Consider the following 27,888-nt stretch of genomic DNA (forward strand, 5'->3'; position numbering starts at 1 on the left):
AGGAGTCAGGGCACTTATAATCTGGTGACAGAGACTCTTTAACCAGCAATGCACGATATACTGCGATACTAATGTATTGCAGTATATCGAGATTCTCCAGCAGGGCTTCATAGGAGTACAAAGATGGCAGACCTGGGGGACTTCATCAGGACCCCAGGCTGCCATGCCAACAAACGGCACCCCCCGTTAAATTACAGCCCCCCCCCCCTCCTCTCTCCACCGCAAACTGCACAATACAACACAATACATTACACACTGTGGGTCGCGTCCCCCTGGGGGATTCATGTGAAGACCTCCGGGGGCTCGCGAGTCACTCATCGAGGTCCCGGTTCTATTCAATGCTGGAGCAAGGAGTTGACGTCTCCTTGATCCAGCATTCACTGTGCCCTGAGCGGCTCGACGCAGGCTGGCGGGATGTAGCGACATCATCGCGCCTGTCTGCACTGAGTCACTGATAGCACAGACCGGAGGAGGCGAAGGATCCTCCACCTAGCGTGGGAACGAGGATAAGTAATTATGCTATTTTTCTATTATACACATATGGGGCATTATACTGTATGGGGGGGCTGATATTGCGGGGGGGGGGGGGTATTATACGGCATGGGGGGCTGATAAGATGGGGGCATTATACTGCATGGGGGCTGATATGGGGGAATTATACTGTATGGGTGGGCTGATATTGCAGCGGGGGGGGGGGGTATTCTGCATGGGGGGCTGATATTGCGGGGGGCATTATACTGCATGGGGGGCTGATATGGCATGGGGGCTGAAAAGATGGGGGGCATTATACTGTATGGGGGCTGATATGGGGGAATTATACTGCATGGGGGCTGATGTGGGGGGCATTATACTGCATGGGGCTGATATGGGGGAATTATACTGTATGGGGGCTGATATGGGGGAATTATACTGTATGGGGGGCTGATATGGGGGGAATTCTACTGTATGGGGGCTGATGTGGGGGCACTATAATGTACGGGGCAGCTATGTGGGGCATTATACTGTATGGGGGGCATTATACTGCATGGGGCTGATATGGGGGAATTATACTGTTTGGGGGGGCTGATAATGCGGGGGGGGGGGGGTATTATTCTGCATGGGGGGCTGATATTGCGGGGGGGGGGCATTATACTGCATGGGGGGCTGATATGGCATGGGGCTGATAAGATGGGGGGCATTATACTGCATGGGGCTGATATGGGGGAATTATACTGTATGGGGGGCTGATATGGCATGGGGGCTGATAAGATGGGGCATTATACTGCATGGGGGCTGATATGGGGGGCATTATACTGCATGGGGCTGATATGGGGGAATTATACTGTATGGGGGGCTGATATGGGGGAATTATACTGTATGGGGGGCTGATATGGGGGGCATTATACTGCATGGGGCTGATATGGGGGAATTATACTGTATGGGGGGCTGATATGGGGGAATTCTACTGTATGGGGGGCATTATACTGTATGGGGGCTGATGTGGGGGGCACTATAATGTATGGGGGCAGCTATGTGGGGCATTATACTGTGGGGGCTGATATGGGGAGCATTATACGGTATGGGGCTGTTCAGGGGGGGGCATTATACGTTATGGGGCATTATACTGTGTGGGGGCATTATACTATGGGGGCTGTTGGGCAAGGTGTCTGGGCATAGGCGCGCGCAGGGGTCTGATGATGGTGGTGTTGGGGAGGGGTAGGGGGGCCCAAGCTGAATTCTTGCACCCGGCCCCATAAGCCTTTAGCTACGCCCCTGCATGTACCTGGAGTGCTGGGTGACAGGGGGAGGCACCAACAAAAATAAAATGTGTATTTCCAAAAACAGAAGTTATGGTGTGGACATTAAAGGGGTTTTCCCACGAGGGACGTTTATGACATATCCACAGGACAGGTCAAAAATGTCAGATAGATGCGGGTCCCAGCTCTGGGACCGGCACCTATCTCTAGAACGGGGCCCCTAAACCTCGTTCTACCTCTGTGTGTCGGCTGATTTCCGACCATAAAGGTGAAAACAGCGTAACTCGCTGCTTCCGGAACTGCTATTCACTACTATGGGACTTACGGAAACAGCGTAGCTCAGCGGGTTACACTGTTTTCGTGATTTCCGACCATTAGAGTCAGGAAGTGGCCGGGTGTCAGCGATGGCAGACAAAGCTAGGGGTTTAGGGGGCCCCGTTCTGGAGATAGGTGCCAGTCCCAGAGGTGGGACCTGCATCTATTTGACATTTATGGCATATCCTGTGGGTATGTCATAGATGTCCCTCGTGGGGGAAAACCTTTTGGCCCTGTTCACACAGAGTTGATTTTTTACGCGGAAACCGCGTGGAAAACGCGCCAGAAAATGTCTCCCATTGATTTCAATGGGAGGCGGAGGCCTTTTTTCCCGCGAGCGGAAAAACTGTCTCGCAGGAAAAAGAAGCGACATGCCCTATCTTCGGACCTTTACGTCTCTGATCTCCCATTCACATCAATGGGAGGCAGAGAAAGCGTATTTCGCTGCGTTTTTGCCCATCGGCGCTCAATGGCCGCGGGCAAAAAACGCAGCGTAAAACGCGGCAAGCGGCTTGCAGGCAGATCAAAATCTGCCTCAAAATTCCAAACGGAATTTTGAGGCAGAATATTCTGTCTGCAAAATTCCGCCTTGGGCATGAAAGGAGATGTGTGGAAAAATGTAACGATCGAAAGGTAGAAAAGAACCCAGTCTGTGCGATGGGCGGTGAGGGGCCCGGACAAGTATCATTGCACCGCCGCTTGTGTGTAGCGGATGGCTCTCTAGCCACTGTGCAACTACAACTCCCAGCAGCGCCGTCCATCTCTATCACTCTCTGCAGTTGGATCTGGACTGAGTTTCCTTTCACAGAAATTCAGGAGTTTCGGTTTTGTTTCTCTATAATCAGGAGAATCCCCTCCCCCCCCCCCGCCCCCCCATCAATATATCCAGTCCTGCCAGAGGTGAAGCTGCATCATTGTCTCACTGCTACATCAGCTCTGAGGCTCTGCTGCTCCCGGACTCTCACACCACCAGCTCTGCTGCTCCCGGACTCTCACACCACCAGCTCTGCTGCTCCCGGACTCTCACACCACCAGCTCTGCTGCTCCCGGACTCTCACACCACCAGCTCTGCTGCTCCCGGACTCTCACACCACCAGCTCTGCTGCTCCCGGACTCTCACACCACCAGCTCTGCTGCTCCCGGACTCTCACACAACCAGCTCTGCACACCCGGCAGGTGAGACGACAGAAATGATTTTTTTTTTTTTTTTAAGGCTAAACCTAGAATTTTGCATTGAGATTTTCCAATTTTAGCAGCAGCGGCAGCGCAGAGGAATACACTGAATGTCATTCAATCTTCTGCAAGTCAATCAGTCGGGCTACAAGAAGTCCCAGTGTGACCGCGATGTTTCCGAGACGCACGTTTTTATAGATGGATGCGGTCCCCATAGTACTTGCAGCCATTACCTCGAATGCAGTTATTTTCTTCAGGGTGCTATCCGTTTTTTTAACTGACTTCACCCTGAGGCCTCATGCACACTTCCATCACCGTTTTTGATGGATCCGTGTGTCCGTTTTTGTTTCCGTTTGCACTCCGTTTCCGTTCCGTGTTTCCGTTTAAAAAAACGGATGTGAACTTCACTTGAACCTGTCACATGTCCCAGGAAACACCCATAGAAAGGTTACAAGAAGTTTTTGGTGCCGTTTTCTTAGCTTTCAGAGCATAGAGAACAGTTTGAGATTACTCTGCTTGGCTTACTTTGGATTTACGGGTCGTAATTACGACCCGAAATAGCGGGCCCATACACTTCTGTTTTCTCACGGGAAGGTGCCCGAGCCGTTAAATAGCTAGAACATGTTCTATTTTTTTATTTTACGGGCCGTTCTCCTATACTTTATAATGGGAGCACGGCTCGGAAAAACGACCGGCTGCCCGTGGCCGGCCGTGCTCATCTCCTGAAATACTCTGTGCTGCCTTAAACTCTGTGGACAGGTCAGGATCCTGTTTCTTTTAAATGCTGCTGGGGAACCCGCTCGATCCACGATATAAGGCTGCGCTGCAGTGCAGCATTTAAAAGAAACAGGATCCTGACCTGTCCACAGAGTTTAAGGCAGCACAGAGTATTTCAGGAGAGGAGCGTGTGATTGGCTGCAGAGGCCGCGGCAGCCTGTGATTGGCTGCAGCGAGCGGTGACATGGATGAAACGTCATCGCTGGAGGCCGGACAGGAGGAATGTTAGTATGAACGTATTTATATATTTTTTTTATTACATTAAAATTGTATTTTCCGCGCGCCGAGCATGTACTGTCCAGGTTGCTGAAAGAGTTAGTGCAGCCCATTAACTCTATCAGCACCCTGGACAGTACCATGCTCGGCGCACGGAAATGACAGGTTCGGTCTGAATCAAACTTTTTCGTGAAATTCGGCGAAGTAGCCGAACCAAACTTTTCATAAGTTCGCTCATCTCTACTAGAAATAATACAGAATACAACTGTGCAAGGTCTACGCTACCCTCTGACACACTTGAAACTGCGCAAAGTCTATACCGGTCAGAATTTTGGGATTGCAAAGCACATGTTATAAGACAGCAGGTCAATGCGAAAATAACATTACTGTGGGGGTGTAAAGTTTACCTACTGAGAATTCCATACAATGGAAGAAAAGAAAAGCGTGCTCAGAAAACAAGCCGTGCAATGTGTGCATTTACTTACTTATGACTTGTGACGCTGGGCACTCGTTCCCTTCTGCCATCTGCGTGTCAAAAGCTCCTTGGCAAGCTCCTCCCACGCGGCGTCCTTTTTATAACGGTCGTGGTAGCATTCTGTGCGCGTATCCCACAGTTCTGGGTGATCCTGCACCAATGCTATCATTCTTTCCACATCCATCTTCAGAACTGACTGGCTACTGTAGACTGTAAGGCCTCATGCACACGACCGTATTTTTTCCCACCCGTAAATACTGGCGTAAATACGGGTCCGGTGTCACACGTATTCCACCCGTTTTGCACCAGTATTTACGAACCCGTGCCCGTAAATATGGGTCCGGTGTCACCCGTATTCCACCCGTATTTACGGGCACGTTTTTGGCGGCAAAATAGCACTGCACTAATCGGCAGCCCCTTCTCTCTATCAGTGCAGGATAGAGAGAAGGGACAGCCTTTTCTGTAATAAAAGTTAAAGAAATTCTTACTTACCGGCCGTTGTCTTGGTGACGCGTCCCTCTCTTCACATCCAGCCCGACATCCCTGGATGACGCGGCAGTCCATGTGACCGCTGCAGCCTGTGATTGACCTGTGATTGGCTGCAGCGGTCACATGGCCAGAAACGTCATCCAGGACGTCGGGCCGGATGTCGAGAGGGACGCGTCACCAAGGCAACGGGCGGGAGACCGGACTGGAGGAAGCAGGAAGTTCTCGGTAAGTATGAACGTCTTATTTTTTACAGGTTTATACTGATCGGTAGTCACTGTCCAGGGTGCTGAAAGAGTTACTGCCGATCAGTTAACTCTTTCAGCTCCCTAGACAGTGACTATTTACTGACGTCGCCTAGCAACGCTGCCGTAATGACGGGTGCACACATGTAGCCACCCGTCATTACGAGAGCTCCATAGACTTCTATGGACTGTCCGTGCCGTTATTACGGTCTGAAATAGGACATGTTCTATCTTTTTCAACGGCACGGGCACCTTCCCGTGAGAAAACGGGAAGGCACCCGTCGCCAATAGAAGTCTATGAGCCCGTTATTACGGGTCGTAATTACGACCCGTAATAACGGGAGTTTTTACGGTCGTGTGCATGAGGCCTAAGTCTGTGAACTTTGTCCCACCTAGCCGTTGCTATGGCAACGGATCAGTCAAAAACGGACAGCACACGGAAGGCCTCATGCACACTTCAGTTTTTTCCTTCAGGGTGCTATCCGTTTGTGTCACTGATAGCACCCTGAACCCAGCTTGCCAAGGAGCTTTTGACACGCAGATGGCAGAAGGGAACGAGTGCCCAGCGTCACAAGTCATAAGTAAGTAAATGCACACATTGCACGGCTTGTTTTCTGAGCACGCTTTTCTTTTCTTCCATTGTATGTCATTCTCAGTAGGTAAACTTTACACCCCCACAGTAATGTTATTTTCGCATTGACCTGCTGTCTTATAACATGTGCTTTGCAATCCCAAAATTCTGACCGGTATAGACTTTGCGCAGTTTCAAGTGTGTCAGAGGGTAGCGTAGACCTTGCACAGTTGTATTCTGTATTATTTCTAGTAGAGATGAGCGAACTTATGAAAAGTTCGGTTCGGCTAGTTCGCCGAATTTCACGAAAAAGTTAGATTCTGACCGAACCTGTCATTTCCGTGCGCCGAGCATGGTACTGTCCAGGGTGCTGAAAGAGTTAATGGGCTGCACTAACTCTTTCAGCAACCTTCACAGTACATGCTCGGCGCGCGGAAAATAAAATGTTAATGTAATAAAAAAAATATATAAATACGTTCATACTTACATTCCTCCTGTCCGGCCTCCAGCGATGACGTTTCATCCATGTCACCGCTCGCTGCAGCCAATCACAGGCTGTAGTGGCGGTCACGCTCGTCACGTGACCGCCTCTGCAGCCAATCACAGGCTGCCGCGGCCTCTGCAGCCCATCACACGCTCCTCTCCTGAAATACTCTGTGCTGCCTTAAACTCTGTGGACAGGTCAGGATCCTGTTTCTTTTAAATGCTGCACTGCAGCGCAGCCTTATATCGTGGATCGAGCGGGTTCCCCAGCAGCATTTAAAAGAAACAGGATCCTGACCTGTCCACAGAGTTTAAGGCAGCACAGAGTATTTCAGGAGATGAGCACGGGCAGCCGGTCGTTTTTCCGAGCCGTGCTCCCATTATAAAGTATAGGAGCACGGCCCGTAAAATAAAAAAATAGAACATGTTCTAGCTTTTTAACGGCTCGGGCACCTTCCCGTGAGAAAACAGAAGTCTATGGGCCCGCTATTTCGGGTCGTAATCACGACCCGTAAATCCAAAGTAAGCCAAGCAGAGTAATCTCAAACTGTTCTCTATGCTCTGAAAGCTAAGAAAACGGCACCAAAAACTTCTTGTAACCTTTCTATGGGTGTTTCCTGGGACATGTGACAGGTTCAAGTGAAGTTCACATCCGTTTTTTTAAACGGAAACACGGAACGGAAACGGAGTGCAAACGGAAACAAAAACGGACACACGGATCCATCAAAAACGGCCGCTAAAACGGTGATGGAAGTGTGCATGAGGCCTGACACGTTCATTTCTATGGGGCCATGCACACTTCCGTTTATATTGGTACCGTTTTGGGGTCACTTTCTATTTAATTTTTTTGCGGGAGATGAAGGGACCAAAAAATAGCAATTCTGATGTTTTTTCTTTTTTACGGCGTTCACCGTGCGGACTAAATAATGATATATTGTAATAGTTCAGACTCGTCGATACCAGTTATGTTCGTTTTTTATTTTGTTTACATTGTGCTTGAGGGAAAAGGGTGTTTTTTTGAACTTTTTAATTTTTTTTATTTATTAAAAAAACTTTATTTTACTGTTTTTTTTACTTGTCCCCCTAGGGGACTTTAAAGAAGCTCTGTCACCAGATTATAAGTGCCCCGTCTCCTACATAATGTGATCGGTGCTGTAATGTAGATATGGGCCTGTTCACATCACCGTTCACTTTCTGTTCCGGGGTTCCGTCTGAGGTTTCCGTTGTGTGAACCCCGCAACGGAAAGTGAAAGTGAAACCACAGCTTCCGTTTCAGTCACCATTGATATCAGTGGTGACATAAACTTCGCTAATGTTTCCGTTCGTCACCATTCCGGCAGGTTTCCGGTTTTCCGAACGAATCAATAGTGCAGTCGACTACGCTATTGATTCCGTCGGAAAACCGGAAACCTGCCGGAATGGTGACGAACGGAAACCATTAGGGATGTTTCCGTTACCATTGAGATCAATGGTGAGTGAAACGGAAGCTGTGCTTTCACTTTCACTTTCCGTTGCGGGGTTCACCCGACGGAAACCTCAGACAGAACCCCGGAGCGGAAAGTGAACGGTGATGTGAACAGGCCCTAACAGTGGTTTTTATTTTGAAAAACGATCAATTTTGAGCAAGTTATGAGCAATTTTAGATTTACTAATGACTTTCTTAATGGACAACTGGGCGTGTTTTTACTTTTGGCCAAGTGGGCGCTGTGAAGAGAAGTGTATGACGCTGACCAATCAGTGACCAATCAGCGACATACACTTCTCTCCATTCATTTTTAGCAGTGCACGCAACACAGCGTGATCTTATACTGTCACATACACCCACAACAACTTTACCGAAGTGTCTTGAGAGTGAATAGACATCACCTCCAGCCAGGACGCGATGTCTATTCAAAATCCCGACAGTTCGGTAAAGTTTCTGTGAATGACAGTACAGTGTGATCTCGCGAGATCACGCTGTGTTGCGAGTACTGCTAAAAATGAATAGAGAGAAGTGTATGACGCTGATTGGTCACTGATTGATCAGCGTCATACACTCCCCTGTACAACGCCCAGTTAGTAAAAAAAAAGTAAAAAAAACGCCCATTTGTCTATTAAGAAATTAGCATAAATCTAAAATTGTTCATAACTTGCTCAAAATTTATAATTTTTCAAAATAAAAACCACTGTTGTTATTTACATTACAGCGCCGATCACATTATGTAGGAGTCAGGGCACTTATAATCTGGTGACAGAGCCTCTTTAACCAGCAATGCACGATATACTGCAATACTAATGTATTGCAGTATATCGAGATTCTCCAGCAGGGCTTCATGGAAGTACAAAGATGGCAGACCTGGGGGACTTCATCAGGACCCCAGGCTGCCATGCCAACCAACGCACCCCCCGTTAAATTACAGCCCCCCCTCGTCTCTCCACCGCAAACTGCACAATACAACAGGGGGGTCGTTGGAACGTAACCGGGGGTCACCCCCCTTTTTTTAGTCATTTAAATGCCGCCGCCTTTTTTGACCGGTTAAACAAGCGGGATCGAACGAGATCCCGCTCCTTACCCGGATGTGTCGGCTGTAACACACAGCCAAAACATCTGCACTATGGAGCAGGCTTCATACTCCCCCACCTGGCGTGCGCCGTATATATACGGCAGAAGACCTGTCACCTCTCCGGACTTGTCTATTTTAGTAAACACTTGTATTCCCCATGAAATAACAATTCTGTAGAATATTTTCTTAAAACTCGTACAAATTTCCGAATTAATTAATAACTGCGTGTTGCCATTCCCATTGTAGAAACGACGTGTCCCTACACAGTGTCAGCCCTGATTGGACATTGTCAGTCTGTGTAGGGACCCCCCCCCCCCAATGGTAACACCCAGCTGTGATTTGGTTCATAAAGTTCTAGGAGGAATTTGGCTGGATTCACACGACCATGTTACGTCCGTAAAGGACGGTACGTATTTCGGCCGCAAGTCCCGGACCGAACACACTGCAGGGAGCCGGGCTCCTAGCATCATAGTTATGTACGATGCTAGGAGTCCCTGCCTCGCTGCAGGACAACTGTCCCGTACTGTAATCATGTTTTCAGTACGGGACAGTAGTTCCACGGAGAGGCAGGGACTCCCAGCGTCGTACATAACTATGATGCTAGGAGCCCGGCTCCCTGCACTGAGTTCGGTCCGGGACTTGCGGCCGAAATACGTCCGTCAATTACGGACCGAACATGCTCGTGTGAATCCAGCGTTAAGGGATATCTTCCGTTTTTTAATCTCCGCGTTTCAGAACCCATAACTTTTTTCTTTCCATCGTATGAGGGCTTGTTATTTTGAAGAATGAGTTGCGTTATTTAATGGCACTATTTTGGGTTACATATTATATATTGAATAACTTTTCTAACAAATTTTTTTTATGGAGGAAAAACAGCAATTTCTCCGTGGTTTTTTGGGATTTATTTTTGCAGCGTTCACTGTGTGTTACTTTTTGACTTTTTAGTTGGTGGAGCGGTTTAAGGGCTTGTTTTTTGCAGAATGAGTTTTTTGTTTTCATTTGTAACATTTTTGGGTACATACAACTTTTTTTATAACTGTTTATTCATGTTTTTGGGAGGCAAAAAAACAATTCTGGCATTTGTTTTTCACCAAGCAGGATTAATAATATTAGAAGTTTATTAGTACAGGTCATTAAGGAGGCCGTGATACCTATTATCTGTGGTTTTTTCATTCTTCCGCTGCATGTTACACCTGACGCCTGCTGCGGATGGCGCCGGCGCAGCTCCTGACAAAAAAAAAAGAAAACTATTGTCAATGAAACGCAACACTATATGCCCCGCTATAACCCAAAACGCAAAAAAAAACAAGACCTCACACAGCAATGCCAACTAAAAAATAAAAAAAGCTGCTATGGGAATCGGATGAGGCGAAAACAAATCAACACACCACGTCGTGAAGGCTAAAATGAGTCTTGTTCTTGAAGGGTTAAGGTCTAATTCGAAAAAAAAAATTATACTTTGCGCATTTGACATATTTTTGTACTTTCAGAATGTCGAACTACTTATATGACACCTATGAGGAGAAGATCCGTCCATGTATTGATCTCATTGACTCCCTGAGGTCGCTGGGGGTGGAGAAGGATCTGGCATTACCTGCGATCGCTGTCATTGGTGATCAGAGTTCTGGAAAAAGTTCTGTTCTGGAGGCTCTGTCTGGAATTACGCTCCCCAGAGGCAGCGGTGAGTAATTATTATTAATCTAGTACAGCAATGGAGACCCCAAGGGAAGCAACTTCTATAGACTTGGCTCTACCTTTGTTGGCTAGTGCCACCGCACAGCTCTATGTTGCCACATACTGTACATATAAACTTTAAACCCAAATTTTTTTTTTCCCAAAATCCTGCCATACAATACCCACACGATATTGCCATTTAGTTCGAAAACAATACCGCCATACAATGCCTAAATTAATACCTCAATGCAGTATCCAAATAACACTACCATATATTTCCTATACAATGCCGCCATTAAGTGCCCAATTAATACCATCCACAAAGCCTAAACAGTGAAGGAATTAAAAGTGAAGTCCCCGGTGGTCCAGGGCAGTCAGGTTGTTCCTGGGGGTCCAGTCCTTGAGGGCCGACAAGAAAACGGCAATTGCCTATATTCAACTACGTACAACTCGGAGCTTGTAGGAAGTCATGATACGGATCTAATATCACGTAACTTTCATAAAATTGACTTCAAATCTATATTCGTTACGTATTTATGTGAACGCCCATGTGAATAATCATATTTTTTGAGAATTTTAGTTGTGGAAACATTGACATGTGACTATTTTAGACCATCCTCTTGCTTTGCAGGTATTGTCACCAGGTGTCCATTAGAACTGAAACTTATCAAAGGTAAAAGGAATTCTGAATGGAGGGGAAAAATCAGTTATTTAACGATCAACCAAGAGCTCGAGACTCCCATGGAGGTGGAGAAGGAAATCATGAAAGGTGAGTGACATGAACTGTATTGTCCTGATACGACCCCATGATATTCGCCGGTATCTTGTTCCTTCCGGGCTGATGGTTCCTGTCCAGGTGTTCATTTTACTGGTAATCTTTAAAAAGGATGTGGCTGGATGTCCTGTGGGAATTTTATTTTTTTTTGTCTTGTCCCAATGAATATTTTTTTGAATCTATTATTATATTCAAACACAGTAGATGAAGCTTCTAGGCCCCCAACCTTCATGCGTAATTTATAGCACTGATCTCCTCATATGGGACAAATGGACCTGTTGGGCCACCTTTTGGATCCAGGGCCTGGTCCAGTCATTCAGAAACAACATCAAGAAAGACTTGGAACTCCATTAAGTAGACAACATGTCCCTCCTTCTAGTGCTCCTCCGGTCACCTTCAAAGCAACAAGAAGGTGGCCACCTTAGAATCTGTAGACTTGGAGTGAAGGTGTTAATGGTGGACATCAGTATAATGAGTATCACGGCCTGAAGATCCACCTGCTCTCAGGTGATGTAACATATTTAGGATTCATAAAAAAATATCTATTTGGGATTCTGAAGGACTCTATAATCATTACTATGATGAATTCTGTTACTATTATTTGTAGGCCACTTTGTAGGTTCTAATACTATTCTCTCGATTTCATTTATAGCTCAGGACGCAATGGCCGGTCCAGGACTGGGGATCAGTTCTGAGCTGATCAGCCTCGAGGTGGTCTCTCCGGAAGTTCCTGACCTGACTCTCATCGATCTTCCTGGAATTGCTAGAGTAGCTGTCGGGAACCAACCAAGAGATATCGGGGACAAGGTGAGTCATCAAATCCCTTGCTGGAAAAAGTTCCTCAAAATAGCAAGAAACTAATTATATTGTGTTAGATACTATTCACCTAGTTTACGGCTTGTCCAAATGACTGACCATATAAAAATACAGGTCCTTTTTGCCCACGACAACATGTTATATCATTGGGGTATTCATTACAAGTAAAAAAAATTGTCATATGTGGCTGCCATGTTACAGTGGGGAGAACTTTTTTTCCTTTTTGAGGTTCCATTTGTTTTGTATCTTATGTACCATAAATAATTTCCATCTAAAAGCCCCTTCTGAGCTCTCTCCCACCCCGGTAATATAGTAGACTCTCTTTGTGGTGACCTCAAATGGCTACCATTACAGTGGCCACAGGGGCACCCGGATTTGTACACAATATACAAGTTTGAAGCTCCTGTTTTCTGGCCATCCCTGATTCATGGATTTGCACATTTGGCCCTTATCATGGACTATATAAAAATGGCTTTTTTGTATGTTCTGACTATGAAATAACTTTTTGAATGAAAAATTAGCTGGTAATGCTGGTCTAATAGCCCTTGGCAGAGGCGTAACTAGGGTTAATAAAAAAAATAATGTGTATTGGACTCCCCAAACCAGATCATGTCATTTATAAGGTTGATGTCCTCAGGCACCTGGGCCCATGGGCGAAAGCAGCCTCTGCATCGCCGACAGTTACGTCTCTTGCCCTTGGGTATCTTACCAATTTGTACACCTTACAGTCTATGTAATTCCAGATCAAAAAGCTCATTAAGAAGTATATTGAGAAGCAAGAAACAATCTGTCTGGTTGTGGTGCCTTGTAATGTTGACATTGCCACTACTGAAGCCCTTGAAATGGCGCGACAGGTGGATCCGAGTGGAGAAAGAACTTTGGGTGAGTTTGTCCTCATGCAGCGGCCCATTGAGAGGGCATGGTTGCACTCAAGAGTGTTCATACTATAAAGACAACCCATGTAAGGGTTATGAATCCTATGGAGAGGAGAGCCCCAGCTCATGTTGACCCAATTCTATTTTTTGGTGTTGACCAGTGATGGGTCCCCCTTTATATAGACATTAGCAAATAAGGAAAGGGTAAACAAACCCAAGGAATCCAAGGAACACAACATTTTGTCTTACAATGGATGGGGACCTTCAGACCGTTTTTTCAGTCCAGGGATAGTGGGCATGCGGTGGAGTAAACCAGCCCCAGGAAGGGAACCCAATTTGAGTTTTGCCAAAGGGCACCCCACGACTCTGTGTTCTTCTGTTCTCCAATAATCATGGACATCTATAAAACATACACGTCCATAGTTTATAATAGTCCGGCCACATTTGGGTTCCTTTTAAGGTCAGACCAAGGAAGCTGACAAGGTCAATGGTCTTTAGAGATGGTCCCGGTGGTCATTGGACCACTCGTTTTTCTTTTATAACTGCAGGAATTCTAACTAAGCCGGATTTAATTGACAAGGGAACCGAAGAAAATGTTGTTAATATAGTAAATAATAACGTCATCCACCTGAAGAAAGGCTACATGATTGTGAAATGTCGAGGACAGCAGGAGATCCAGGACAAGCTATCCCTGAAAGAAGCCATTGAGAAGGAGAAGAGCTTTTTTGAAGACCATGACTTTTTCTGGTGAGTCACTAATTTTCTCAAGACAATGAAGGTAAATTCCCATGTGACCAAAAACATTTGCAAAAAAAGTGCCTCGTTTTCAGTATGTCGTGGCTAGAGGTTGTAGTCGGGCAGCTGTTCTCCTCTATGGAGGATGGGAGTTTTCAGTATGTCGTGGCTAGAGGTTGTAGTCGGGAAGCTGTTCTCCTCTATGGAGGATGGGAGTTTTCAGTATGTCGTGGCTAGAGGTTGTAGTCGGGAAGCTTTTCTTCTCTATGGAGGATGGGCAACATAACACAAAGATGACAACTCCTAATGATATCACAGTGAGACCCCGTATGAGTGATGTAAATAAGACACGGTTAAATGACTATTTCAGCTCTGCTACATCTGTACGGTTTTACCTGCAGTTTCTTTTTAGCAATATTAATACATTTTCTCATCTACTTTCAATTAATACAGTGATCTTATGACTGAAGAGAAGGCCACCATCCCATATCTAGCTCAACGACTCACATCGGAACTTGTGGAGCACATCAATGTAAGTCACCTGAAAAATAATCATGAGCCTATCATAAGAAATGTCATTCGAATACACCATGTTCTGGAAACTTCCGTCCCCTAATGAAGCGTGAACCATATTTAGAGGGATTGTCCAGTCTGGATAAATCCTTTTAAAAGGCGCCTTCGTTGACCCACTGATGATACTCAGCGCGGCAGGGGGAATACGGCCTTACGCATAGCCCATCGAAAGCAATGGGCTGTCCGGAGGGGGGAGGGCTGGTACCAAACCGCAAACCCCACTCTATTCCATCTCTATGCCCTTTTATCAGACGCTTATTGGCAGTACTTAAAGGGGTTATCCTCAGGATAGGCCATTCATATGTGATCGGTGAGGGTCCGACTCTCGGCACCCCTGCCAATCAGCTGTTTGAAGGGAATGCGGCGCTAGGTCGAGCGCAGATTTTTCCTTTATTTCTTACACCGCTCCATACTATACAACCCCCGACACATTTGTAGCGGTGGCGCACAGTATTACCGCTTACTTCCATTCAAGTCAATGGGACAATGATGTAATACTATGCACTGCCGCTATGGATGTGACGGGGTTGAAAAGTGTGGCGGGGTGTAAGAAATAAAGTAGCAGTTGCCCATAGCAAATTATTATTTTTTTTTCTTCCTGCTAAGTAAGGAGGCAAAATTTTAACATTTAGCAACGGCGCAACTGGTGCGGGGACCGGCTGTGATGTAACAGTCGGGATCAGAGAAACCTCAACCGCAACATCAAAGGAGCTTGATAGAGGGAGGGGGTCCCCCTTTCAGCACCGGGCAACTGGCGGTCTAACAAAGGCCCCCCGGTCTGCCATAGATATCTGCCAAAGGCAGGTGTAAACAGCGCAACGCGGGCCAATAAACGAGCAACTGCTCATTCATTGGCTGATCGCATCTTTTATGTGGCAAAAAAATGGCCGCTAGTTGGCAGTGCGTCTCGCTGTGTAAGCAGGGAGACGTGCTGCCGACATGATGGAAATCTATGGGGCGAGCGATCGTAGTAATAATCGTTTATCCCAATACATTACCAATCACAGCTCTTGTGAAAAAAGCAAACGAGCGCCGATAAACAAGCTCTGCCAATCGGCGCTCATTTTGACGACCCATATCACGCCGTGTATAAGGAACTATATAGATTGCCTGTCACTGATACACGGACTAAGTATTCCAGAGAACTATATGAGCAATCAAGTCCTAAAGTGGAACAAAGGAAAAGTAAAATTAAGTTTAATAATGTTTAATTAAAAAAAGTCGTCCCCCCCCCCCCCTCCAAAAAAAATATCTTAAAAACTCATGCGTTTAAGAAAAAATATTTTTTTTAAATACCCGCACGTTTTAACAAAGATTTTAAGCTGTAAGCTAATAACCATAACATTGAAAAGCAGATATTTAAAAAATGCATGGGTTTTTAATACGTAATTTTTTTGGCAGCTTTTCAAAATGCAACAAGAATGCACAAGGTGAACACAGCCTAAAAGGTGAATAGGAAATAAGGAAATTAACTTGTGTAGAGACTTTGTTTCACCTGGGGCAAAAAATATATTTTGCTGCCCTCGACCTGTATCTGGGGATCGTTAATGCCCCCGTTACCGAACATATCTTAAAGAGGCTCTGTCACCAGATTTTGCAGCCCCTATCTGCTATTGTAGCAGATCGGCGCTGCAATGTAGATTACAGTAACGTTTTTATTTTTAAAAAACGAGCATTTTTGGCCAAGTTATGACCATTTTTGTATTTATGCAAATGAGGCTTGCAAAAGTCCAAGTGGGTGTGTTTAAAGTAAAAGTCCAAGTGGGCGTGTATTATGTGTGTTACATCGGGGCGTTTTTAATACTTTTACTAGCTGGGCGTTCTGATGAGAAGTATCATCCACTTCTCTACACAACGCCCAGCTTCTGCCAGATCACGCTGTGACGTCACTCACAGGTCCTGCATCGTGTATGACGAGCGAGGACACATCGGCACCAGAGGCTACAGTGGATTCTGCAGCAGCATCAGCGTTTGCAGGTAAGTAGCTACATCGACTTACCTGCTAACGCCGATGCTGCTGCAGAATCAACTGTAGCCTCTGGTGCCGATGTGTCCTCGCTCGTCTGACACGATGCAGGACCTGTGAGTGACGTCACAGCGTGATCTGGCAGAAGCTGGGCGTTCTGAAGAGAAGTGGATGATACTTCTCATCAGAGCGCCCAGCTAGTAAAAGTAGTAAACACGCCCCGATGTACGCACATAATACACGCCCCGTTGGACTTTTACTTTTAAACACACCCACTTGGACTTTTGCAAGCCTCATTTGCATAAATACAAAAATGGTCATAACTTGGCCAAAAATGCTTGTTTTTTAAAAATAAAAACATTACTCTTATCTACATTGCAGCGCCGATCTGCTGCAATAGCAGATAGGGGCTGCAAAATCTGGTGACAGAGCCTCTTTGAAGGAGGTGAATGCATCTTTGTAAATCTCCCCATTGCCTTTTATTCCCATGATGCTCCACAAATCATATGCAGGAGCCCAAGGACATAAAGGGGACAGCCCCGTGTCATCACAGTGATGGTAGCATCTTGCAATATTAAAATTTTCTTTCCTTCACAGAGATCACTTCCAACACTAGAGGATCAGATAAAAAACAAACTTCAAATCACAAAAGACGAGCTAGAAAAGTGTGGAAGAGGTGTCCCCGAGGACGAGAGCGAGAGACTGTCCTTCCTGGTGGAGGTAAATGATATGGGAGCTAATAAAACACAGCAGAGATTAACCTTTATGGAATGTAACATTCTGCAACTTTTTAATATACTTTGTGCTTCAATCTACCTCTATTTTCAAAATCTCTGCTTGCTGTCAGTGAATAGGAACAGTCTTGTTTCAAATAGAGGCTAAAAACATGTACAAGCCTAATTTTTCTCACAGCTGACATTTTTTTACTGTTGTACCTAGACTGAATAATTCTTTGCAGGGGTGAAACAGATATCAGAGGGTCCCGTGCAAAAGCGCAATACGTGTCTCTTGTTCTCTAATAGCTCAGAATAGAACATCCTCCTTAAAGGGGTAGTCTCAAACGGGACAATTATCACCTAATTGTCTGATCACTGGGTGCCCCATCACTGGGACCACCACTGATCGTGAGATCAATACATCAATGACACAAAGCCCTTTTCTGCCCTGATAATTTGCTACAATGTATCACTGCAGCTAAAAAAATATCAGTTCTTGAGTCAACACAGATTGTCTAGTCTGGACACAATTGTAGCAAACTCTCAGCTGTGAAAAGTATTGGGTCTTTATACGTTTTTCGTCTCAAGAATGTTCACAATCAGCGGTAGCAAGCAGAGCTCTTGAAAATCATGGGGTATTGAACCACAAAGTATAATAGAAAATAGCAGGACTTTTTATTAGGCAATGTATACACTGGACCTCTTTAATTCTAGTTGGAAAGAGAAAAACGAATGTACAGAACAAGCAGTGAGGTGCATGACACAGGGATTCTCCTTTTGGTATTCTTGTTAAAATCCTGCCTGCCTGTAGCCACCACTAGGGGGCGATCATTGCATATTCACTTATACAGCAAGTATTAAAGGGAATGTGTTCCCAGAAAAACATGTTTTTTTTAAAAAAATTAAACATTTAGTGTGTGGGTGATTAAACATTGTTCAAATTTTTTTTATTTTTTTCACGAGTCAGGAAATAGTCAGGAAATATTATAAATTAATTCTAATTTATAATACTACCCATTTTTGGTCACTAGATGGAGCTATTCCCAAAATTGCAGCATTGCAACAATGGGTTAAAAGCCCTCGCTCTAGTGAGCTCTCAGCATCCCCCCCTCCTTTATCCTGGCTAGTGCCGGGATAAACGAGGGGTTTGAACAGTGTAACCTCCTACGCTGTGTGTCGCCATTTTTTGAGCTAACACACAGTGTAGTAGGTTTACATACAGTAGTAAACACACACAAACACGAACATACATTGAAATCTCTTACCTGCTCCTGCCGCCGCGGCTCCCTCCGGCCCGTCCGCTCCGTTTGCTGCCGCTGGTCCAAGTGCACAAATCCGGAAGCCGCGACCGGAAGTAGTAATATTACTGTCTGGCCGCGACTTCCGGTCCACAGGAAAATGGCGCCGGACGGCGCCAATTTCGAATTGGACTGTGTGGGAGCGGCGCATGCGCAGTTCCCACACAGCCGCCGTACACTGAAGTCAATGGGACGGGAGCCGTTCGCAGTCCCTATGGACTGCCGTATTCCATGTCTGTATGTGTCGTTAATCGACACAGACAGAAATGGAACAAAAAATGGCAGCCCCCATAGGGAAGAAAAAGTGTAAAAATAAGAAAAAGTAAAACACAAACACACAAATGAATATAAACGTTTTTAATAAAGCACTAACATCTTTAACATATAAAAAAATAATTTGTGATGACACTGTTCCTTTAAACTAAGTAGAAACTGTATACATCTCTGAGCAGTGAGCTCCCCCTAGTGGTGGCTGCAGGTACCTGCTATGAAAGTGTCACTGCAAGAAGGGGACGCAGTTAAATGGTGGGCACTATTGCAATAATTTGGTAGGAATATCACCGGCCCCAGGGTCAGATCCACCCATGATGCAGATCACCGTAACACAAAACACAAAAATAACAATGAAAATTATTTATAGTTCTCTCTTCATTGTGTCGGCCATCTTTTTTGGGTTAGTAGCCATCTTTTTGGGGCAATTTAGATTATGAGAAGCAGCGTCCACCATGTTTGCTCACTTGAACAACACATGTACAGGGCTAAGCCGTGACTTCTCTGTATGAATCTCTGCGTCCATACAAACTAGACATGGTCCCCAATAACAATGCTCCGAAAGCTTCTCCTGATATATATACCGTATGTTATTTTATTCCATGACAGAAAATTCAGCAATTCAACCTGGACATTGCCCACGTTACACAAGGAGAAGAATTTGTTTCGCTAAACAGGACCCCCAAACTTTTTGCCAGAGTTCGGACGTTCTTCAATACTTGGCAATTAGAGTTGGACGAGTCCATCATGAGGTGTAAGTCATGACCTTATGTTTTTGTTGAGATGGCGGCTTGTAAAATCGTAGTACCAATTCACGAACAGACATAGGCGTTAGTAGTAATCTATAGAATGCTGTAATGGAGGGATTAAAGTGGGTGCCATTCTGGTAACGCTTTGGACAATCCCTTTTTGTTCGGAGGGTCTCACAATGATCAGTTAATCACAAAGTGTCCCACTCTTGAGACTTTCAGCGATCAGCTGTAATCTGTGGGGGAACCTGGCAGCAAGTGTTCAGTTTCCCTGCAGCACCACCGCAGGTAAAATTAAGTATTACATAATTCCTTTGGAAAACAAAGGGTTGTCTGCTCGATGCATGGATATGACGGGTCCTCCAGAGCGAGACAGTCACATCGCAGATATTTTTTGTTTTCTCTTTTTTTTGTTTTTTCCTCCCCACTTTCCAAAATCCATAACTTTTTTTATTATTCTGTCAGTCTAGCCATATGAGGACTTGTCTTTCACGGCCTCATTTATTGAAGCATACAATGTGCTGACCGGCTGAAAAAAAAATTGTTGGGTTTTGTTTTTATAGCGTTTGCTTTCTGTCGCCATAGTCTAAGACACATAACTTTTATATTTTTTTGCGTGTCGAGCTGTAGTTTTTATTGGTACCATTTTGGGGTACCTGCTTTTCCTTATTACTTTTTATTTCATTTCTTTTAGAAATCCGAAATGACTAAAAAATGGCAAAGCAAACATTGTGAAGTTTTATTTCCTACTTGCATTGCACTGTGTTGGCAAGGCTTAATCATAGGACCTTGATGCCAGACCAGGAGGCCTTCAATAAGGCTCTGGTTGTCATTGCAACCGATCAGCACCCAGCAATTGTTTCAAAAGGGGGCGATTGGGTGATGCTATTGACCGTGGCATCTGAGGGGTTAAACGTCCGTGATGAGAGTTACACTATCTCTGATCTCGACCGTTACAGTGAGGTGTCGGCTGTAACATACAGCCCCAGCATATGGCGTGAGCTCAGCCTGTACAGTACATATATAAAACGCATGTCGGGAAGGGGATAAAGCTGCTCTCCACTTTGAGGGTCCTGAACAGTTGGCCTCCCTATATTAACTTATAATTCCCTAATAGCGTATTTTAAACAGGCTCTGTCACCACATTATAAGTGGCCCATCTTGTGCATGATGTGATCGGCGCTGTAATGTAGATTACAGCAGTGTTTTTGATTTTGAAAAACGATCATTTTTGACGGAGTTATGACCTATTTTAGCTTTATGCTAATGAGTTTCTTAATGACCAACTGGGCGTGTTTTACTTTTTGGCCAAGTGGGTGTTGTGGAGAGAAGTGTATGACGCTGACCAATCAGTGACCAATCAGCGTCATACACTTCTCTCCATTCATTTACTCTGCACATAGTGATCTTTTAGATCACTGTGCAGTCACACACTCACACTCTCACACACACACACACACACACACACACACACGTTACTCAAGTGTCCTGACAGTGAATAGACATCGCTACCAGCCAGGACATGATGTCTAGTCAGAATCCTGACACTTCGGTAACGTTTGTGTGAGACTTACAGTGTGAGACTTTCCTTACCAAATTGTTTTTTACGAGGTTGTGATGTGAGGACACCCCCTTTACATTTTCCTTATTATGGCATATGGATGTCATAGAGGGGGGCCCAGGCTCTATGAACCAAAACGGATAGCTGGTATATAAGAGCAGCTTCCACTCTGACTGACCCGGCTCATCTATTCATTAATTGATCAGCCATTCATTTGAATGACCAGCATGTAATACTATATTTCCCCTGTAGTGGCCACTGTGGGGAAATTGTAAGGCCAGATACTTTCATCGACAAAGGCCAGGCGATCGAGGAAGCTACTACTTAAAAGGGGTTGTCTAATAAAAGAAAACCCTTTATGTTAAAACAAATGTATGTAGTCCAGTATCACAATTATCACATAGGCCCAAGCGAAGACTGAGAGGTGGAGAGGTGCAGTAGCTTTACTTCTCCAACCATGTACAAGAGCACCCAAATAGCTGGTTCCTCATACTTGGAAACTAATGATATCTAAGATTTCCTAATTACTAAAAAAAAAAAAAACATACGTATACTCCAACTGTTATGATTTTCTTTTTTAGTTAACTCCGTTCTAAAAGATGAAATAGATGAATTTGAGAAGTTGCATCGAGGAAGGGAACTCCCAGGATTTATTAATTATAAGACATTTGAAGCAATCATTAAAGAAAAGATTGAAAACATGGAAGATCCTGCCAGAGACGTGCTGAAAACAGTGACCGGTGAGAACGTCATTGTCTATGTGGGTGGTAGACTGGGGGTACGGGGATAAATTGAATATCTGGGGCAAGGAAGACTACAAATCAGGCTGAGATTTTCCATCAGTTTAAAAACTCAGGGGCTGTGGATACTAAAGTAGCAATATCACCAACTTTTTGGACCAGAAACAACCTAGTGGCCACCTATTTAGGGCCTGGCTTATAGTTGCTATACATGTGTCCATCCATCATTATAGCCATATTACTCATACTACCGAAAGTTAATGTCTGGTTTCGAAAACACATTTTGAACTTCTCCATTAGGGAGTTAGTAGATAGGGCTCCCCTACTCAAGGGCCACATCTATTAGCCTCTCGCTTTGGAGGACCCAACAACCAGTGGGACACCCTGTCTTGAGGTTATCGTTGGAGAACTTTTCGAAAGCCTCATTCAAGCGGCTCTAATGTGGTCGCATGCGTGTTACCACCACAGCCAGACTACGGGTCTACTAGCCGGAACTAACAGCGTTATAGGTCCCTATGATGATATTAGTTTGGGTCAATAGACATTCAGGTCAAGACCCGAGGCCAAGTTTTGGACACCAAAATCCATTCATGTTAAGACAGTCTAAGTGGGGAGTATCAAAAAGAGATTTTCTAAAGTGGACAGCTCCTTTAAAGGATTGTTTAACTGGGGTCAATGTACCTTCTCTCCTAGTCATTAAAAATATCTTCCATTCTGGTCATTGTTAATAAAGCAAATGCCTCAGTGGTCCAGATGCCAAGGGAATCCACTGGAGTGCAGGAACGTTGCGGAAATAAACACATATCATTCAAGGTTCGATTTTTCCATTAGGCACCAGTGGTCTCTGCCTATGGAAGGCCGTGTAGAACAGGATTTCTGTCCTTTAGGGTCAGGGTTTTTACAGTGCGAATTGGAGCAGTAGTCCCCATTCAATACTCTGAGGCAAAACAGGAAGTCGGTAAGGTGCAGTTTCAGCCAATAGCTGCAGAGCAGGAAGTGATGTCAGCGAAGGGGGTGTCGTTTTGGCAACTTCTGCTGTACAGCCCAGTAAGCTGTGGCAGTAGTTTATAGGATACAGAGCACATTGGAAACTTGCATTTGGGGGGACCAGAGTGAAAGAGTGAACAGTCTTGGTATCTTTCATGACCCTCGTAGCTCCATTTTACTAGTCATAAAAGTTCGCACTTTTTTCACTTTAAGAAATGCTCAGATTTCTCTCCGATCATGGTGATAATGTTGTTGTTTCTTTTAGATATTGTACGAAAAACATTCAGTGATATTGCCTTGTCACATTTTCACAACTTTAACAATCTTTGCAAAGTTACTAAGGTAAGCGATATTGTTTTAAAGGGCCTGTAAACCTACACTGTGTTGAGACGATTAACGTGCAGCAGTGTTAGGCTCTGTTCACACTTAGTCTGGGCACTATGTTCAGCATATACATCTAATGTGCCCATTGACATTCATTATGCACGTCAAATGTAACGGTGTATGCAGTGTGAACAATGCCTTAAAAGAGGGGTGGGTGATACTAGTCACACGTATGGATGTAAATGTTATTGGAAGTTCCCAGCACTGAAGATATAGATACAGTAGTGATCATGAAGGCAAGGATTTTCCTAGGCATCCAGTCTGTCATGGCTGATAACAGGTGACAGTAGATTGCATTCAATTGTACAGCAGATGTAAAGAAGATTGACTTCAGATTTACAGTAGTGTCCTATTTAGGCCTTAATGACCAAGCTATTTTTTACTTTTTTTCCATAGTCTCATTCAAAGAGCTATAACTTTTTTCTTTGAGTCATTATAGCTGTATAAGGTCTTGTTTTTTGCAGGACGAGTTGTAATTTTTAATAGCACCATTTTGGGGTATATAGAATTTTTGATTAACTTTTTTGGGGGGGGGGGGGGAATAGAAAAAAACCCCACTTTCGCCACACTTTTTAGCGTCCTAAATTTACGCCGTTTACCGTGTGGTATAAAAAACACTAGCTTTATTCAGCGGGTTGTTGCGATTGCAATGATACCAAATGTTCGACAAACTTCTGACATGTCATAGTGACATGTCAGAAGTTTGGATTGGTGGGGGTCCGAGCACTGAGACCCCCACCAATCTCTAGAACGAAGCAGCTGAAGTGCTCGTGTGAGCGCTCATCTGCTTCGTATCTGTTTGGCTATTTCCGGAAATAAATGTATCGGAGTGCTAACACGAGCACTTCAGCTGCTTCGTTCTAGCGATTGGTGGGGGTATCCGTGCTCGGACCCCCACCAATCCAAACTTCTGAGATGTCTCTATGATATGTCAGAAGTTTGTCGAACGTTTAGCTACACTTGAAACAAAAAAAAGTTACAGCTGTTTAACCAGTACAAGCGGAAAATGGTCATTAAGGCAAAAAATACCTTCTAACAAAAATTGGTTGGCCAAAGTAGACAACCCCTATAAGTAGTCCATGTCAAATTTTGTGGGTCGTACTGTATCTGTTTGTTTCCTTCTAGACTAAAATTGAAAACCTAAGACAATCACAAGAAGATTCTGCGGACAATCTCATCAAAACCCAGTTTTTGATGGAACGAATGGTCTACTCCCAAGACAAGTGTTACAGAAACGAGTTGGAAACAGTCGCTAAAAATAACGCACCTCCAAGCAATCCTAATCAGTCTATGATACAGCAGAAACTGGTGGTTGACCTTTTGCAGTGCTCTGTCAAAGAGATGACCCATCATGTAGAGGCTTATTTTAAGGTAACCTCTTTAGTAAATGTTACATCTATGTAATAGCTGCCAGGCAATGCTGACCTTCATCCTTGATTAATAGCTATTAATCATCAAATTACGGTACATCGACGACTTAACAAAAGCTTCATTTTTACCCCGGCCTGAAAATGATCTTTTAGGGAGTCCATTTTGGGATTTGCCCACCGATCGGACGTATTTTGTGAATTTGCCACAATAGAGATTCGCTTTTGTAAAACGTAAAATTTAGTTCTCCCATTGTAATCTATGGACTGGCGAATCTGCCACCATCAATCGATAGATGAAATGATTTGCTCTGCTTATGACCCCGTGTAGCAGGGCTGGACACACAACTAAGGGGACTTTGTGCAAAAACAGTGCGTGGTCCCTCTTCTGCCGACAAACCCGCAACTTACATCTCATATTTAAGATAAATAATTACTATGAAATATATATATTTTGCCGTTCTCTCTCTAGAAATCAGGTAGTCTAAATTTACCCCGCAGTAATGGCTATCCCTTATGGGCTAGGGCAGTGAAGGGCTTAATGATGACAGCCCTGGTGGTCTAGGATAGTTCAGTGAAGGGGTTATATTCTATCACCCAATCTTTCGATCGGATCGTGTATGTGTACAGGAGACTATTCCAAACTGATGCGTTGCTCTTATTGCACACAGATTTGGTAGCTTGTGTGGTTGAACTAATTCTGTCTTTCTCTTGGAAATGAGGTTGATCATTACTTAATTACTGCTCTTGGGTGGCACATAGAAGGTGCCATAGACCTAGAAGATGCACAGCTATAGCCCTACTCATTGGTTTTGCTGTGATACTAATTTATAGTCCGATCCAGCAAAAAATTCTGAAATTGTTTGGGTATTTTATTTTTTCCATTTGATATAGCAAGATGCCCTGAGATAGAATACTTGCCCTCAGTGGCAATCACGAAGTGGTGGTGGGGTTATGGTCTATAACTGGTACGTAACTGTCCACCAGGAGTCATCGGTGTCATCTTCTCTCCAAGTTGATTTCTGAAGACGTCTCTGAGTTCTTCTGAGGAATAGTCTACTTTTTACTAATTGGTAGAGGCTGGAGATACCAAATGGAACGGTTTGTAAGCATGGAGTGGATAAGTATGCTGGTCCTTGTGAGATGGTACCTCTTTGTGAATGGGACATCTTCCTTGTGTATGGGTTGTCTCCCAAGAGATCTCCCAGGCCGGCACATTCTTCCACTGTAGAAACCTGCAAGGTGTTAGACTCAACCATGCTACATGACCAGGATCAGGTCCTGTTCTGGTAGAAAGTCGAGCACCTATTATAACTATACTTTATCCCATACATAGTCCTGCTATGGAAGCAATAGCTATGGCTGACACTTATATGGGAGGTTTGACTGGTACTGCTTTGTGGACATTTTGACTGGTATTATAATATGGTCACTATGGTTGGTATCATTTTGTGGGTGCAACATGCAAGCTAAAAGAACCACTCTCAAATTCTCCGTGAGTCTATAGTCAGCCTTGGTCACCATTGTTGTTCTTATCACACAGGGTGCTGCGGACCGTCTCGCCAATCAGATTCCCCTGATCATCCAGTTTTACATATTACAAGAATATGGGAAGCAACTCCAAAAAGAGATGCTGCAACTTCTACAACGGAGAGAGGAACATGAGTCTATTCTGAAGGAAAGTAAAGATCTCACAAGCACCAGGAACTTCCTGAAGCAAAGGATTCACCGGTTGTCTGAGGCCCATAAACGTCTACTCCGCTTCCCGGGCTAAACAATCTACCTAAACTGACACAATTTAGAGGGCATTTGATAAATTATTATTATTATATTAGATATAGGTATATTATAGCTAGTATAAATTTACACAGTACAAAGGAAAATTCCCAGTCAAAGATAGATCAAGAATAACTAATATCATCACAAAAAAAAAAAAAAATGACATTGGTCTTGGCCAATCAGCATTGTAGTGAGCGCTCTCATCATTGGATTGGTTGAGACCAATGTGTTCCCTTGAATTGCTGACTTGTTTCGACCCCCTACAGTCCCTTATTGTGACCAACTAAGAACTGTAGAAGACCGAACTGAGCTAGTTATTTGGTATGGAAATACATTTTTCATCAATAACGCCATAATTTTATTACACTTGAGTTCCCGACTTTCCTCTATATAGTTCCAGCTCCTTAATACCACCCCATCCATCGAACCGGGGTATTAGAAATTTGATCAAGACTCCTCAAGATTTCTGATTATCTCAAATCAGTATCTGGGAAACCCATGGGACCAGTATGGACAACAATGAGGGGTGTAACTATTGGCCTCCTTAACAAAGCCAGGAATGGCCCACCAACTTATTAACAGTAATCGAACAGTATTAATGCCAACCTCCGCATATCTACTTTTATTTGCGCAGCAACCCAAAAAATATATGAATAGTAGTGCCCTATATCAGATCTCAGATTGTTACCACAATGTCCCCCCCCCCCCCCATGGCTTTTAAGGGCAAAAGCAGAATTATTGAAGGGTGGTTTCCAAATGTATTGGTGCCCACAGTGGAGACGAGGTTAGTGATAGTTTTCCTGGTAATATCCCTAATGGTCTAGCACATTGTTAATCCAGGCCTTGCCCATTGACATTACAATCCGTCAATGTTTCATTGAAAGGGTTGTTTGGTTTACAAAAGTTATTTAGTGAACTTTAAGCTAATTGGAGAGGTGGGGTACTTTCGCTCAGGACCCACCTCTATTAGCCAGAGTGGAGAACAACTACAAAGAACATCTCTTCCTTGAAAACCCAACACACCCATGTATTACACACACCTTACTGATTTAAATGAGAACTGTGTAATACGTTATTTCTCCTGTAGAGGTGCTGTGGGGGAATTGAACATTTGCTTACAGGTTCCCCTGTAGGTTACTTCTGATCACTGGGCGTCTTAGCAATGGGGCACATTGTGATCTGCTTATCGTCAGGGGACCCTTCTAACAAATTAGGATTGTCTAAGGGAATAACTCTTTGAAGTATTATATTTGTGTAATGGAAGACAAAGGGAGATATATTATGTATACACTTTATAGGTTCTAGGACGTGTTATTGGTTGATGTTCTCATTTATAATCCACTCCAATGGTCAATCACCTCCATACTTTGGATCTGATTGGTCATGATCCATAGTATTGTTGACATTTTGTTATAATCTGTTCTGTTATTTCAATGCAGGTGCTTAGAAATAAAATAATATCAGTATAGTACTGTTATATCTCATTATTATCAGTAATTGATGAGTCAATGGGACTTACAACATCACTGCAAGGACGTACATGAGATATCGATATACTGTATCATCAATAATAAATATAAGCGAAAACTTGTGGCGAAATTAA

General features: G+C 44.2%; 1 protein-coding gene across 1 annotated transcript; it reads left to right on the forward strand.

Moving 5' to 3' along the window:
- The first annotated feature begins 2,947 nt into the window (after nt 1-2,947).
- LOC142743661 (interferon-induced GTP-binding protein Mx1-like) lies at nt 2,948-27,888 on the forward strand. Its single transcript, XM_075854627.1, has 13 exons — nt 2,948-3,227; nt 10,511-10,701; nt 11,326-11,463; nt 12,122-12,276; nt 13,029-13,167; nt 13,709-13,907; nt 14,349-14,427; nt 17,032-17,154; nt 19,328-19,472; nt 21,610-21,768; nt 23,021-23,097; nt 24,265-24,510; nt 26,050-27,888. Exons 2-13 carry the CDS (start codon nt 10,512-10,514, stop codon nt 26,278-26,280), a joined length of 1,881 nt encoding a protein of 626 aa, XP_075710742.1. The 5' UTR covers nt 2,948-3,227; nt 10,511; the 3' UTR covers nt 26,281-27,888.

The sequence above is a fragment of the Rhinoderma darwinii genome, chromosome 2, assembly GCF_050947455.1.
Source record: "Rhinoderma darwinii isolate aRhiDar2 chromosome 2, aRhiDar2.hap1, whole genome shotgun sequence".
NCBI lineage: Eukaryota > Metazoa > Chordata > Amphibia > Anura > Rhinodermatidae > Rhinoderma > Rhinoderma darwinii.